This window comes from Pan troglodytes, chromosome 2 (assembly GCF_028858775.2).
Source record: "Pan troglodytes isolate AG18354 chromosome 2, NHGRI_mPanTro3-v2.0_pri, whole genome shotgun sequence".
NCBI lineage: Eukaryota > Metazoa > Chordata > Mammalia > Primates > Hominidae > Pan > Pan troglodytes.
In genome coordinates, this window is record NC_086015.1 from 89,250,676 (window position 1) to 89,267,127 (window position 16,452).

Below are 16,452 nucleotides of genomic sequence, written 5' to 3' on the forward strand. Positions count from 1 at the left end.
CATCAATATTGATCTTGCCTCTCATCTTTCCCTCTGTCTTCTTGCTTGCAGGTTTCTATTGTGTAGTCTCTCAAACAAAGCCGACTTTATTTATGGTGTGACTGATTTAACACTACTGAACCAGTCCATCATCTGCCAATTTGGTCCAATTAAAAACTGGTCATAGGGAAAACCTGGGAATTAAGCTCATTTAGAAACACAACTTCTGATTCATTTATGTCTTGCTCATTTATGTCTCCTCTTCTAAAGGACACATTTCAGGGTGTTGATTTATAGAGGTGGTTCTTTCCAGCTTCCTGAGTTTCTGTGACTCCTTTTGGTTAGGTCCATTTAAAAAGTGCACTTCTGCCTCTCTCCCCTCGTAAGGCTATTGTTAAAACATTTTAAAGAGGCTTGCCTAAGATTTCCTGCTATCCAGAATTAGAAAAATCCCAATAAACAGCTAGAGTCACCATTTTTAAAGTATGTACGCATTGCATGGACTTAGGCTAACATGATTGCTTTCTCACTTAATCCTTACAACTCTTAAAGTTAAGTACTATTATCCTGGTTTTGCAGTTGAGGAGGCTTTAGACTTAAACGTTCAAGTAAATCATCAAATATTATAAAACAAGAAGCGACAGCTATGCTATTTGAACCAAAGGCTGCCTGATGCCAGTGCCAGCACTGCTACTCACCAAGCTCTACTGAGATTTATACCTAGACTAAGTAAAACCTCTGAACAACAACAACAAAATTATTTCCTCCACTTGTTTTTCCTTTTTTGCACCACAAGTTCTTGTAGGCAGGTAGGTGTTCCACTCCCTATACTTAGCCTCTCCCACGCCCTCTGCAATCTTTCCCTTTTGCTGCTGGAATCGTCAGAGATTGCTACTGCAGCTGGTGAGTGGGCAGGTGCAGCCACCATCTGCTCTAGGAGTCCAAATGCGCAGAAGAACCTCGCACCCAGGACCTGGCCCAGGCACCACGAATTCCAGAACATGCTGGGGACACGGCTAACCCCGCCCCCTCGCGGTGGCGATTGGCTGAACCCTTCCTGAGTGCAAAGCGCTGATTAATGAAGGCAGTTGTCTCGCCTGCAAGTTCGGGCGAGACATCTCTAAAGAGGTAAGATCCGCCAGGGGTGCTGAATGGGGGCTTCAGTTCTTCCTGCCCGAAGGGTCCTTGAGAAGCCTGTTTGTTTTTCCCGGCGCTTGTCTCCACCCATCCCCTTCTCTCATTGGCCAGACCTGGTGGGCGGGGGTGTTTCCATTGGCCGGGGGGCGGTGTCTGTCCCTGGCCAGGGTGGGGGCGGGGCCTCCGCCGCTCTGAGCTTGCCCTTGTGTCTGGTGCTTCGTAGAGCTGCCGCCGTCGCCGCTGCCGCTGCCGCCACAGCCGCCGCTGCAGCCGGAGCATCCGGGAGCCGCCACTGCCGCCGCCGCTGCCGCTGCTACCGCCACTAGCGCTGCTTCCACTGCTTCTACCTCCCCTCCCAGGACCCCGAGACGCCCCGGGCGCGAGCGGCAGTGCTGCTTGCTTGCTCCCCCTCTCCCCCAGTCCTTCCCCTCCGTGACCTACCCACTCCTTGCAGCCCTCGCCCGCACCTTCTCCGACACCCCGGCATCCCTGCACCACCTGCTCGGGCAGCCCCGGCGGGCTCTGGGACTTGCTGTGCGCGCCGAGAGGAAGGCAAGCTCCAAACCCCTGCCTGGAAGACGGGCTGTCGCGGCTGCACCACCAGCAGGAGGAGGAGGAGAAGAAACTATTTCGCGATACCCCATTCTGCGGGTGCTTTGCCGCTGCCGCTTCTGCTGCCGCCGATCCGAGTCCGCGGGTTCGAACACCGCAGCGGTGGGGACGGTGGGTCCGGCGGGCGCCGGGAGGAGGACACCAGCGGAGCCCTGCACTCTCGTGCCCCGCTCACCAGCATCTACTTGCCCCCTCGTTCCTTCCCCAGCCCTTTAGAGAAGGGACCATGATTTGGAAACGCAGCGCCGTTCTCCGCTTCTACAGTGTCTGCGGGCTCCTGCTACAAGGTAATCCCCGCCCCGGCGCAGGGAACATCAACTTCTCGCCCATTCCCCATCTTCCCCATTCCACCCCATATTTCCACTCTCCCCTCCCAGTCCGCCTGTCCCCAGCGATTTCCACCCCCTCCCCCTACTCTCTGGTGCGGCAGGGGGCAGTGGCAGTTTGCACCAGCCCCTCGAATTTCTAACACTGGCTCAGCCCTGCCTTCCCAACAGTCAGCCCCTTACGCGGCACCTTTTGCCTTCTCATTCACCTGAGCTTCCTTCATCTCACTCCATTCCCGCCAGCATCCCCCTCCCACGCCTTTTGGCTGGCAACTTGTGCCTCTCTGAACATTCCACCCTCCCGACAACCCCCACCAGCCACCTCCCACATCACGCTCTTGAGCGACCCTCTCCATCTCTTGTCATCTCTTTAACCTCCCCCTTTTCAGGTCGCCTTTTCTTTTCCCCCTCTTCCCACCATCATCACATCCGTGTGTCTTTAAAAAGTGTGTGAGAGCCTGGGAGCGAGCTACCAAGACGGGCGATAACAGCAGCAGCGGCAGCACCGTGTGCATTGCAATAACATCCCCGGGGGGGGGGGGAAATGTGTTGTGAGACGTGTCATTTACCTAGGAAGAGAGAGGGGACTCTGTCTGGGATTTAAAGAAAAAAAAAGAAAAGAAAAGAAAAAGAAAGGAAAAAGAATAAGAAAAAAGAAAAAAATGAATGAATGAATAAATAAACCAAGAATTTAAGAAAGGGGAGAAAAGGCAAAAAAAATTAAAAGACCCAAACCCACTTTATCAACACATTGACTTTTTATTATTCAGTCTGTGTCGTTTCTTTTTTTTTTTTAACCAAAGAAATATATGCTCCCTAGCAGTTACTTTACTGCTAAGATATTTTCACTTAGATTTCCTACCTCTCCATCCTCTCTCTGCCGCTTCTTTCCGTAATTAATATTATCCTTTCACGTGAAATGTAAGAACCTCTGCGACCGCAGCAGTGGAGGGAAACCGCACAAAACGCTGTTATTATGCAAATCACTGGGTTTGGATGCCGGATGGCTAAGGAATCTGGGTTCACTTTTCTCCAGACCCTCTTTTTTGGAGGAGGGAGTGAGGGGGCTGTGTGGAATGGGAGGACGATGCTGATTATGAAATAAATGGCAATGCATAGTACAGGAGTGCATGAGGACACTTTGGGTGGTGGAGGAGGCAGGGGCGGCGTGCTAGGGCTGGGTGGGCAGGGGCTGTAAGGCGGAAGATTGTTGCTTTGAAGAGAATAGTATAGGGATGTGGCTTGAGTGTGAGATATAGCAAGGATGGATGTGAAATGATGATTGATAGAATATTTTTTAAGCTAGGTGACTAGATTTTTTTTCTTTGCCTGCCTCTAACCCTTCTGTCATTATTTGGGTATTTGCAGGAAAGGTAAGTTGATCAAATTAATTTTTCCCTGGGTAAAAGGGATCTGAAAGTAAGACACACGTAGACTCACTGGCGTGCAAAACCCAGTCGGCCTTTGGAGGATTTAAATGAGGTCAATGAACCATCTTTCAGCAAGTTCTTGGAATGCATCCTCTCTCCTGCCCTCCTCCGGGATATAGACTGGGGACCGAATTTTATTTATGCATATTTATGAGTGTGAAAAAAGAGGCGGTGGGCAGAATTTTCCTGAATTAACTAACTGACCTTGTAGAGATCTTGTGTAGAAAATTTTGGTGGTACTTTTGTGTATTTTACGTTGGGTGTAAATTTCAGATATGTCATGTGTGCCAGAATCTCCGTGAAGGCAGACAGCACATTCTCCCTGCGTACGCCGCCGAGTCCCATTTCTCACCGTTCACACCCCCATCCTCACACAAGTAACCCGGGTGTCTGACACGTTACTTAGGTTTTTAATCCGCGCTGAGACAATCTCACAGAGACCCTACTTCACCTCTCAGTAACTTGCATTTCTCAGCTCTGCTGTGTGTGTGTGTATGTGTGTGTGTGTGCGCGCGCGCGCGCCGGCGTGTGCCGTGTTGGGGGAGTGTGATGTGGGGGAATCAGTTAATTTGGTGATTGCAATGAAAATTCGACACCGCTAGATGTATTTTCCCTGCCAATCTGTGTGTGCTGGCCCCGGCCGGTCAATGCACACACTGCTGGGCTGCTGCGAAATTATTTATTATAGAGCATGTGGGCCATGGACTGCACTTGGGGTCGCCTCCTCTCTTCCTTCAACATTTCCCTGTGAATTGTCTATTCAGTGCAGTGCGAAATAACTGTTTGCTGGTGCCTCTCTCTCAGCCTGGAGGAGGATTTACTCTTTCTCTACCCGGAGAGATTCCATCAGCAGCATTCAGGCATGAGTCTCTTTTATTGAGTATGTAAACCAATGATTAAGACAGTGCTGCTTTTCACAGCAGACTGGGGAGCGGGGGGTGCGGGGAAGGGGTGTGAGTATAGCCGAGAAAATGCACCACTGCAACCAGCAGCAACACCAGCATTAGGTCCAATAAATAAATAAATAAATAAATAAATAAATAAATAAATAAATAAAGGTTCTATACAGCAACCAGGGAAAGAGCACAAGTCCATCCATGTCTGTGGACTTAGGAGCATCTTAGATCAGGCCATATGAATACACTAAAAGAGATACGAGGATTTAAAAAAAAAAAGAAAGAAAGAAAGAGGAGGGGGCACAAAGCACCACTGGATTGTCTTCTCATGTTTATGGCTGCCTCACATTTATTCATCAAACACTGCTCCACAGACACATCATAGTTTGTTGATATTGTCAGTTTTTGCTCCAACAAATTGCTCATGCCTTCCTTGTCTTAGGCTTGGCTGAAAACATTGTTTCGGGGTTCAGATTTATGTTTCTTCCCCTACCCTACTGTTTTATTAGGACTTGGTTAGGTTGTAAAATGAAGGCTTTATTTTCTGGACGTAGATTAAATACTTAGCGGGTCTTTCTATGTGCGGGGAGAAAAGGGTGGCGGGGGAACTAGTGAGCGACTGATTTTGGCTAGAGGGAGTCTGCCCTGCCTGCTAGTAGTTATGACTAGGCAAATACTATAGTCAGTCAATAGCTTCTTTTTTTTAGCTTTATCAGCACTATAGTGATATTCACTTAAGTAATACTAATCAGTTTATCCCATGTATTACTATTCTCTTTCTTTCAGTATCATTATTAAAGACAAGAAGACTCATTTGAACATATCTTCTCCATGTTTCTGTGTTTTAACTGACTGTATTTTATATTATCACCTATATTTTTTACCTTTTTTTCTGGGAAGCAAAATCAATTTTCTGGCTTGTTAATATGTGGAGTGATAAGCCAGTGGTGAGAATCTAGTCAATGATAAAATGAGTTTTTTTTAAAAGGCTTACTTAATTCTATAACATCTGCCAGTTTGTCCTCATCCTCATCGTGTCTTTAGGAAATGAATAATAGATAGGGAATAAACATATGCTGTTGGCTAAACATTTGTTTGGCCAAAGTATAACTTGGAATGTAGGCTACTTAAATAGCAAAATTTCATTTAGTGTTCAGTTACAATGTGTCTTTTCTTATTTTCCCTCATCATAGAAAGAGGAAAATCTGGAGTAAGTGCAAGGGACACATTACAGAAATGAATTTCTTTGCAAGGATTGCAAAAGCTTGCCACCTGTAACTAAGTCCTCTCTTGGCTATACAGTAGATCCAGTTCAATTGCTAACCCTTGCTGAAACCTTATCCCTTTCCATGCCTGAGGGGGCACTGCAAAGATGGAGAGAATGCCCTGGGTAGCACAGGAAACAATTCTGGAAAGGGCAAAAAAGAAACAAGGGCAAAATATAACCAGAAATAATCATGCATATATGCATACAAGACCTCATTTTGTTGAGAACTGTGTTTACTTTTTGGAATTAGTCATATAAAAAAGCACCTCCAAGACAGATACTGGGGCTTTAGGGTTTTTTGTTTGTTTGTTTGTTTGTTTTTTGCCGTGGTATATTCTGGTAAATTATTTGTTACATTTAGTAAAAATATAACACAAGCACAATTTAATTTGAATATACATTCAAATTAAATCTCATTGGACGTACATAATACTTGCCTCAGTATCTGTCATGAACCTCACCTTACATTTTTAGAAAGCACATTATAATACATCTTATATACACTTAATGAAATACTTACGCTTCCTAAAAGCATATCTTTCCAACTATTTTACCTTTACGTGTATTAACTTTAGTCTTGGCAAGCTCATTTCTTATGCCAAATGCGGTTCTTGAAATACAGTTTTCTCACTCCCTTTTTTGATTAACATAAACTTTGGAAAGTGGAGCCTATATACTTAAATGCAATAACTGTGGCTTAAATAGTCAAACATCAGACAATTGGTAATTAAGAAAATCTTTGCAAATATAAGGAGTTTCTAGACTAGTTTTATATCAAGATGTGGAAGCTTACTTCATTGTCTTTTTCCCATTTCTATAACTATTAGAATTCTGGGAACATAATATGACAAAGCTAAGTATCAACTGAGATGATCTGTTCTTGTGTCCTTCATTAGAAGATAAGACATTTGAAAACTATTTGTCACACAATGAAATAGTGGTAGAATGTCATTTTTCTTAAAGAAAAAAATACTTAAATCACTTAAAAGAGCAAAATGGAAGTGCAAAAATGTTGGAAGACATCCTAAGCATGCATTTGAAAGTGGCCTGGAATCAACACCAAATGACATAAATTTTCTCCTTAAGTAGTCTGTGGTATATCAATGATTGAGACAAGTAAGCCTTATTTACTATGAAGGATTTGGGGGTACATTAATAATCAAATATAGACCTAATGTCATATGGATGTTTTATTTGATCTTGCTGACAAGTGCTCTATGATATTTATTGAGAAATAATCCTCATTTTATTAGACTGTATTAAACCCATTGGCTAAGTCACCTATTCTGTAGCAGCTAGCTGAATAGATTGAGGAAGTAGAGAGAAGGAAAATCACAAACTAAGGAGGCCGACTCAAAACTGAAGTCAAAAGCCCTTTGTTGAATTGGCAGATATTGGTCTGATTTACTCTCTTAAAACAGTTCTAGTGCCCAACAATTATTATACTTAAGCTTCCTGAGGGCAAGCTCTGAGCCTTACATAGCTATGCAATTTTCTTATCCTCATTTTAGTAGATGCATAAACAGTCATGTTGGATTGAATAATAGGTATGTCCTAATTACTTGTGATGGGATTAAATGATCTCTTCTTTTCATAATATGAAAGCACTCATACTTTGTCAAGTCACATAAGAGTTAATTTTGACATTTTGTAAGCTATATTGGTTTATGAAAGTTATCCTAAAGTATCACATAAATAGTTCTTAATATACATCTTTAAGTGAATTCAATCTGATCAGTCATTTTTAACATTTTTCCTACCATTTTTTTCTTTTCCTTGATTAAAAACCCCAGATACTTTACATTAGATTAGATCATAAACTAATTTCATAAAAAATAAAGGACATAATTTAAATTTACTGATTTAACCTAAAATATTTAAAAGGACACGTTCATTGCCAACATTTTATTTGAAAATGTCAAGCATTTTTGGAGTGCAATTCTGTAGTATCAAGAAAGGCATCTTCTGCAAATTCCTTGTGTAAAGAGGTGGGTGAGGATTAACCTAGAGCTGTGGCAGCTGAAGCCCCCTGCTGTGTGATGATGCAAATGGCATCTCAGGCCTAATGTGCTCTGCAGAGGCCGCAAACTCACAGGAAAGCAGTCATGTGGCATGAGAGTGAAATGGGAAGTCTTTTTCATAGCTTGTAGTGGACATAAAACATCCTTTAGCTTTTTATAACCAGAAATGATCCAGAGTATTTGTAATCACATGAGGTTATGACAAAGCAAAAGAGAGAACATATATTTTGTTTAGAGATGAATAAATAAATCCTACTAAAACTATCAACATTTTCATCCAATGAATGGTGAACATTTAATTTTCTTCCAAACTATCGGGAACATAGGTCAGTTTAATGAAGATGAATAGCAAAATTAAAATAGGATTTCCATGCTATCTTTTACGTGTGTTGGACTTAATAACTGTTGGGCTGGGAAGCATTCTGTTATCCAGTTCTTCCTTCAGTGAGTAAGGAGTTAGTCCTTTAATCTCATTCTTATTAGAGCATTTCCTGTACTATGAAAATATAGCAGTTTCTTTACAAAATAGGAGTTAACTGTTCAGTGTCTATTCAGTTTATTTAGTGTTGTCAAGTATAATTTGTGTTATGTCACATCAATAGAGAATGTTTCCTATCTGCACAATATTATTTATCACATAGGCAAAGTCATCTGATATGTTCTCTAAAAATGTAAGAGTTATAAACCCATTGTTATAGCATTAAACCCTATCAGATAAAAGGAACTAACGTAGCTTTGTATATTTTGATTCCATTTGCCACAGAACAAAAAACTGAACATGTTATACATACTGATTTTTACTAAGTAGTGAGCCCGGTTGGTCCTGTTAATGTGTTCAGTGGATTTCCTTAAGCATATACGAAACCGTTTTCATCTTAGAAGCATGCAGCCTATTTAAAAATTAGTGAAGTAAATATTCTGCTTAAGTAGGGATCAGTTAAATATTAATGTCAAAATCAGAGATATAATTATTGAGTATGGAAATATTCCACAGTCACTTATTTATATATATGCACATATATACACATTTAAGTATGTCATTATTTTTAAGACTGAAGAACATCTTTATTAATTTTGTAATTAGAGTTTAGGGCTTTCAGGGATGTATAATAGAATGATGGAAAAGTTAAGAGTTTGTTTTGTTTTTACTCATTGTGTTCTTTTACTCTTTCAATTAAGGTTAAGAATTTTATTTTTTTTTTAAGTAAATTTTCTCAGGCTGCAACAACGATTAACAAGACTTCCACTTAAAACACACACACAAGTCTTACAATTTATGAAATAACAATAGAGTTGAGTATTCTGCATCTATCTTTGTGCTTATGAAACTGAGTGATAAGAACTTATTACTACTTGAATAGATACAGAGCTAAGTTAGTAAGATCTGCCATAGAGAGAGGGGGCCATTAACTATTCACGTTATATTTTAGAGGTCTTTGAAGTAAATATTAACACAGTCATTGTTCAACTTTGGAAATAACTCTTTCTGAGTCAGCAAATCATTTTCACTTGAATATTTAAATTATCTTTCAGCCATTTCATTGTTGAAGAGGAAGTCCCTGTCTAGTCATAGTTAAGGAGTTTTTCCACGGGTTAAATACTGATGTCATTAGGCATTGCTTAGAAAATAAAAATAAGCATACTTTTGCTTTCAGAAAAAAAAAACTCAAAGCTAAATGTGATCAAATAGTGCAAATAATTTCACATTATAAGAAAACAAAGTCCTTTAAAAAGTCAAATTGAGTTTCTAAAAATTTTATATATTTTATGATGGTTAATTTACAGTAAGGATACATTGCTTATCTAAAGTTGTCCTTGAGAACAGAATGAGAACGTACCTTTCCTGACAAAGATATGCTGCCGATTGCTAAGTGTATAGCTGTTATATTGATTTGCTGTAATTTATAAAGCCAATTAATTTATTATTGTAAAGAAATATTTTTACTTTTAGGCTAAAATTGTTTGTATTTTAAAATGCAGGTGCCTTCCATAATGCTTATTTAAACATCAAGGCCTAAAATTTATAGTGTGTAAAAAAAGTCCTAATTTTCTTAATAAATTCTTATTTTATATTAGCTTCTCCTATATCCCCCATGGGGAAAAGTGTCCATGACATTCATAACTTCCGTTCATTCTGATACCTTTTACATCTCTTGTTTTTCAATCTGGAGTTGTAGGCTTAAGTTTAAATGAGAAATAATGTATTATGAATTAGAATATTTATATGTAAAAGCAAAGAAAAATATATAGTAAGCTTTTTATTTAATTGCCATTTCTTTACTGCTCTCTATTTTATGTGCTGAAGTCCGAATAGTAACTCGGCTTCCTTTATACTCTCCAGGAATATAATATCCCTCCCATTCCCTGCCCGTGCTACTGACTTGAAAGATCCATTAAAATAAATTAATGGGGAATGAAGAATAAAGAAGTGTTTTGCTAAAGGATATGTACAGAATATGTACAGATTGGGTGTTTTTCCTTTCAACCCCCAAGGAGCACACCCCAGCGTTTTAGCAAGGATAAAACATGTACAATGTGTATTGACTTGTTTTTGTTATTGTTATTATTGCATTTTTTTGAAAGCTCCATTCCGTAGTCTCTTAATAAAAATGGCAAAAAGAAGGGGAAAGGAATGTGAGTCAGCCAGCCAAACACACAGAGAAACGCCTGGCAAAGCTGCCTAAATTAGCATATGCTAGGCTGAGTATTTCCCTCTGTTGTTACATAATCCCTTTCTAATACGAAATCAGTTCTCATACTTAACCCTTTCAGGAGGTTTGGAATTCTCCCACTGTTATATTTTTATTTTGCTTCATTTATTTTCTCATGAATTGTGTAAACCATCTATTCAAGGGCTTTTATGTCAAGGTCTTTTTTTCCCTCTCCAGCCCTTCTGTATACAAATGTTCCATTCTATGTCCAACTTCAGGATTCAAGAATCAACTTTTCTATAGCTTCCACTGAGAGGATGTAATTAGCATTTTAGTCTCCCTTTACTCATGTGCAGCTTTCTTTAGAAAATGTATTAGTTCTATGAGGTTCCCCTAAGGATTCATAATACTCTAGTTTGTTACATGTTCTGTGATATTCAATGTGCCTTAATTATGCACGTGTCCTCATTTCAAAGCCTTTTCAGGGATCATGTGGGATAGAACAGGGGTCTGGCTGTAAGTTCACTGTCATGTATTAATGTGTAGGTGGTATTCAGAGAAGGATGTTTCTGAAGGCAATTATATATCTATGACTCCAATATAGCAAGCTGTTACTCACATTCTGCACTTACTAGTTATCCTGCCAAGGCAGAATTAAATTCACCATTGTGATACATAATACAGTATCTGTTATTTCTAAATAACAGATACTGCTCTAGGATTGAAATAAAATAATGAGTGAAAATGTGTATCCCCTACCCTGAATAGGGATTGTTCCTTTCACTTTCCCAAACAAAAAGAAGAATCAGAAATTGTTCCTAAGTCAATACTCTATTCCTTAACTAGCCCATTAACACATCTTGCTATGGTGGGATATTGAAGTTTTGCTGGTTTTTATGTGAGGCTGTAGATATTTAAGCAGTATTAATTGCCTGCAATCTTTATGGACTGCCAAATATCAGTGCATTGCCAAATTTGAGACATTTTATTTTCAGGTTTTAATTTGGATGCAATTTGAATACTGGTGGAAGTATAGAGAGACGCTGAACTCAACAGAGAGAGACAGACATCTTTTTCTTAAAGAGACTTCAATTGTGGAGAGATTGCTATAAGAATTGGCTTGTTTTGTATGTGTTATCACTTACAAGGGGGATACTTTCTTATATTACATGAGTATGAGAGTGCATTTGTCTTAATTGTACCCTTTGACTTACATGTCTTCCTCTGTGTCTTATGTCATAAGAAAATGGTGGTTTAATTTGTAACTGCAACTTGTGTCTTTTATTCTTTTATTTATGCTTATGGCAATAAAAAGCGTTTTATAAGCTGATATAATAAATATGTTTTGACAATTTTTGTTTGATTATTTTACACAATAGCATAATTTTTGAAGCTATAGTTTTAGTTTTAGTAGACAAAAGAATGCCATCTGCCCTCTATTGATTATTTTAAGCATTTATGTGTTCTTATTTCATGAGAGAACTGAGCATTTGATTTTGTCTATTCTGTGATCTATATAAAACTTCATATATTATTATTATAATATTTTGACTAATCGAATGTCTGGTCTATCCTTTTTTTTAATGTTTTCATTCCACTGATTGATTAGTTTTCTTCTAAAAGATTTAATCTTGACACAACTCTTTAATTGGATCTAGATAATATTTAAGTATTTACATTATAACTGCCAAAATGCCAATACAGTACTCCAAATAGAATAAATATTTGCAGTGACTTTTCATTTATATGTAATACACAGGAAGAAGACAGAAATGCACCCCAAGAAACAAAAATAATACTAAATAATGGTGTACTTAACAAAAATATGAATTAATTGCTTTCAGTCAGGGTAGTCAATTCAAATTTGCACTGTAAACATTTATTTGAATCTTCCCGATATCTTTGGGTATTTAACCCCTTATCTTTAATCTACTTTCTAAAGATTTTATTTCTAGCTTCAAAAATATTCCTGATGATGACTTTGGTTAAACGTGAAGCCACATTATCTTCTTGTTCTACTTTGAGTAGCTGGCATTTCCGGATAAATGTATAAGCAAAGAGGAATTACAAGCTGACCTTGATCCACCAGATTATGTGTGGACTGACCTGCTTTTTTTTTTTTTTTTTTTTTTTTTTTTTACTGCCAAGCTAGACAGTAGAGGTTCTCTGATTAGTCCCTGAAGTAAAGATTCAGGGTGCATTCTTCTCAGTTAACTGGAAGAGATTCTGTCAGTATTATTTAAAAGGCCCTTTAAAAATTCTAAATGTTAGTCTATTTGTGTTTTTAATGCTTAGTTATTTATACTTAGGCAGTTGATGACACATATATGCTGTGATTGAATTTGATTTTTTTTTTTTTGCATTTGAAAGATAGAGGTAGGATGGAAATATTATCTGCCTTTTAAAGAAAATATAAGTACAGGTACTGGAAACTCGAAACCAAGGGAGAAAAGACTCTACAATTTGTAGTGACTATATTTTCACATAAAGTGTTTTAAGAATACTTTTTCTAAAAAGTCCCAGTGAAATGCGACTTTTCTTAAAAGTCATATAGTTTTTCTTCACATTTTAAAAATCAATTTCCCTGATGTCTTGTGGATTTTTGACTGTTTCATGACTCTTAGCATTTGAAAAGATATTATTAACTAGACTAGCTTAAGATTTACCTGAATGCCAGGTGCGGAAATCACTCTATCATCCTCATAGAGAAATATATATTCTGTAAATAAATGTCAAATGAAGATAAACTAGCAAAATTTATTAAGGGTTCTTGCCGCTTTATACAGTTGGTATTAAGAATTATATTCTCTCATAGCTTCTATTAGCACCTAGTCTTGCTTTATGTTAAACCATGTCTGTATGATGCTACAGTTGCAGAATAAACCTTCTCTAACATGGCTTCTGTTTGGCCCCTGCTCATCAACTTTTCAGAGACTAGTGAATTAAAGGGAAGGTAGTTTTTGTTGCAATTTTTGTTGGAGGCAATTTTTGTTGACTATTTCACTGTTTCAGTGAAACATTTTAATATGTTACTGAATTTATTCATTATATTGAGGATATTCCTATAACCTATGGTTAAATATGACATATTTTAATTTTTTTGTGTGTAGCCACATAATATCTGAAATTGGAACTGTGAGGAAAAGCTATACCTTCCTATTTTCAAGACTTTTAGTCGTAATGGTTCACTTAAAATTGAATTTCAGTTTGTTATAGGAAAGAAACACCTTTACCTGTTACTTTACATGCTAAAGCATTTCAGACCAACATTCTTGTCCAGAGGCACAAAATTAAAGACAATATCCATAATATTTAGCAAACAAATATTACACTAAAAGTACTGATTTTATAGAAAGACTATTGCACAAAAAGTATTGATTTTACGGAAAGATTTCATGATAAGTAACATGAAAAAGAAGTTGTATGTTCAATAACATTTACAAACATATTTTTAAAAATCAAGTAAAATTTATACAGGATAGTTTCATGTTCATTGGCTTGCTTTTTTATCAACATAGAAATGCTAGGGATGAGGTAAAACTAATGGTGTTACCATTTAGTAACTCCATTTCTCCATATCATTTCATTTCCATGAAATTTACAATGCTATAATAAAAGTATTCTAGAGAGATAAGAACTGCATAGTATTATAGAGGTCTGGTGGAAGTCACTAATTTATTTTAAACTTTATCTCGCTTTACCCAATTTTATTGACTGTGTGCAAGTATAGACTATCAACAAAGCAGAACATATTATCCCTGAAAGATACAACAGCATAAGAGTACATGTTTTAATAAAACAAATATGCTTGATGGGTATGGACAGACTGGGGAGATTAATATTTCTTATCATTTAATGATGGACTAACTATAAGGTAAAAGTAAATTCGATCAGGCATTAGGGATATTTTCTCCCAGGAAATTCTCATCACCTAGCCATACCATGATGGAGTATAGAGGTGGATTGGTAATAGAGGAATGGAGTGGAACACAAGCAGCAGACATGGTCAAATTGTGGTTCGTGTGGAAGTGGTAGTGAGATTGGTCTGGTGCAGGTCTTTTATTTTGTAGTGAGGGTTCTTTATGCTGTAAAGGGAGGAGCTATCAATGGACTAATTAAAACTTTGATTTTGGAAGTGCCTTACAGCAGTAAGACATGATGGTGGGAAGCAAGAGACCTAAGTTCTCAGGCAAGCCGTGTCACGGTCTCACTGGCCTTGAACAAGTTACTTCTCTTGTAGCTTAGTTTTTTCAGCTATAGACTGAGTGGTTGGAACCACATTCATTCTTTGGTGATGTATTGTAGAAGGAACTTATGGATGATTGCAAACTGCAGAGATGGCATTTTTCTTTTTCCTTTCCACCTAAAGATGTTTTATAACATAGTATAACATTAACTGCATGCTCTTAAAATAGCATTTCCTAAAATTTAACTTTTTATATCCATCTATGCATTGTTTAGTGCTTAAGGATTTTACATATGTAAACAGATTTTTTATTGTGATATATGTGCCTCTGTAAATTTCAGAGCTTTTCTTTCTCTGTCAATGAAGTTTATAAATTAATTTTGTAGCCATTGGCCTGAGTTTGAGCCATACATACTTTTCTCACAAAATCACATCCATAGATCAATTCTATAAATTAGGAAATTGATTCCTTTGTCATTTTTATTATTAGGAAGTGGACTGGATAAGGTTTTTCAATTTTGAGTTTGATTTCATATTTCTGTGCATTTCATGTACATTAAAAATTTTCTGTGGTCATTTTATTCTTCATAGCCTTTGGTTTTCTGAAGCATAACTTATTCATTCGTTGATTCATTTATCAACAAATACCTATTTGAAGGCAGTGTTGTAAAATGCTGGATGTATAAGTGAACAAGATGGAAAGAGTCTCTGCCCTTATGGAGTTTACAGTCTAGTGTTGGCCACATAATAAACAAATCAAAATACGTAATTCCTTTCTTAGTTTCTATCTTTCTTTCTTTCTTTTATTACTATTATTATTTTTTGAATCAGAGTCTTGCTCTGTCGCCCAGGCTAGAGTGCAGTGGCATGATCCTGGCTCACTGCAACTTCCGCCTCCCAGGTTCAAGCAATTCCATGCCTCAGCCTCCCATGTAGCTGAGACTACAGGCACGTGCCACCACGCCGGCTAAATTTTCTATTTTTAGTAGAGACAGCATTTCTTCATGTTGGTGATGCTGGTCTCGAACTCCTGGCCTCAGGTGATCCGCCAACCTCGGCCTCCCAAAGTGCTGGGATTACAGGCATGAGCCACTGTGCCCAGCCTGTAATGCCTTTCTGAATCAAAATTAGACATTTTATTTTTATAGTAATATCTTTCAACAGCAACAGAATGCAGATATATCAATGAGGATGTGAAATCACTGCTTTACAACAATGCTGTAAACCTCACTGGGCTTTTAACACGTTTTTTTAAATTTAAGGTTAGATTAAAGAGCTCTCATTTCCTCCAGTCGTTTATCCTGAAAACGTTCTCAGTATGATGCCAGTTTCTTTATTTTTATTATTGTTAATACAACTTGAAAGAACCTGACAAGTGAAAAAGAAATATTCAAGAATGCTCTATTCTAACTGATTTGTTCGAGAGGATGATTCATTTAATTTCATAAAGACTCAGTGGTCCAGAACAGTGGGTGACCAGGTCAGCAGAGGGAATGTAGGGGAGAAGAGGTCTGTGAGAAGGAACTATGTAACAAGCAACAATATTTAGTTTTTTTAGACCTAGAGTTCTGCTTGAGCAATTCTGATGTTACCAGCAACATTCATTTAAAGAGCCGCTGATGCCTCAGGGAAAACATTTTTAAAGTGTCCTATCTAGAAACAATGCTCCTTACACTGTGTCATATATATTAAAACTCCCGCCTTGCTTATATTACAATGCATCATGCTTGGTTAAAACCTATACTAACATTATTTGGCTTTTTGAAAGTGTCAGTTAAATGTTGTTCCTTAAACTTTTATTCAATATGTTTGAAATATTAACCACCTGGTCAACAAAGCTGAAGAATACATGGGGATATCATTTAAGAAGTTTAAAAATAAAATGAATTTTTATACAATTATTTAAAACATTGGAGAGAAACACACATCATATGAACAGGCTACAAA

At 37.9% G+C, this 16,452-nt stretch overlaps 1 protein-coding gene across 5 annotated transcripts in view; it reads left to right on the top strand.

The window, feature by feature from the left end:
- The first annotated feature begins 1,313 nt into the window (after positions 1 to 1,313).
- The window catches only part of CADM2 (cell adhesion molecule 2), a 1,117,362-nt gene continuing 1,102,223 nt past the window's right edge, over positions 1,314 to 16,452 (top strand). For 2 of the 5 annotated variants that reach the window (XM_016941509.4, XM_063806909.1), the window contains exon 1: positions 1,316 to 2,015. In XM_016941509.4, the coding sequence (XP_016796998.2) occupies positions 1,955 to 2,015 (61 nt within the window). In that variant the 5' untranslated portion in view covers positions 1,316 to 1,954. Of the gene's footprint in view, positions 2,016 to 16,452 lie in introns of all 5 variants that reach the window. The other 3 variants (XM_016941510.4, XM_063806910.1, XM_016941511.4) reach the window with 2 other exon arrangements.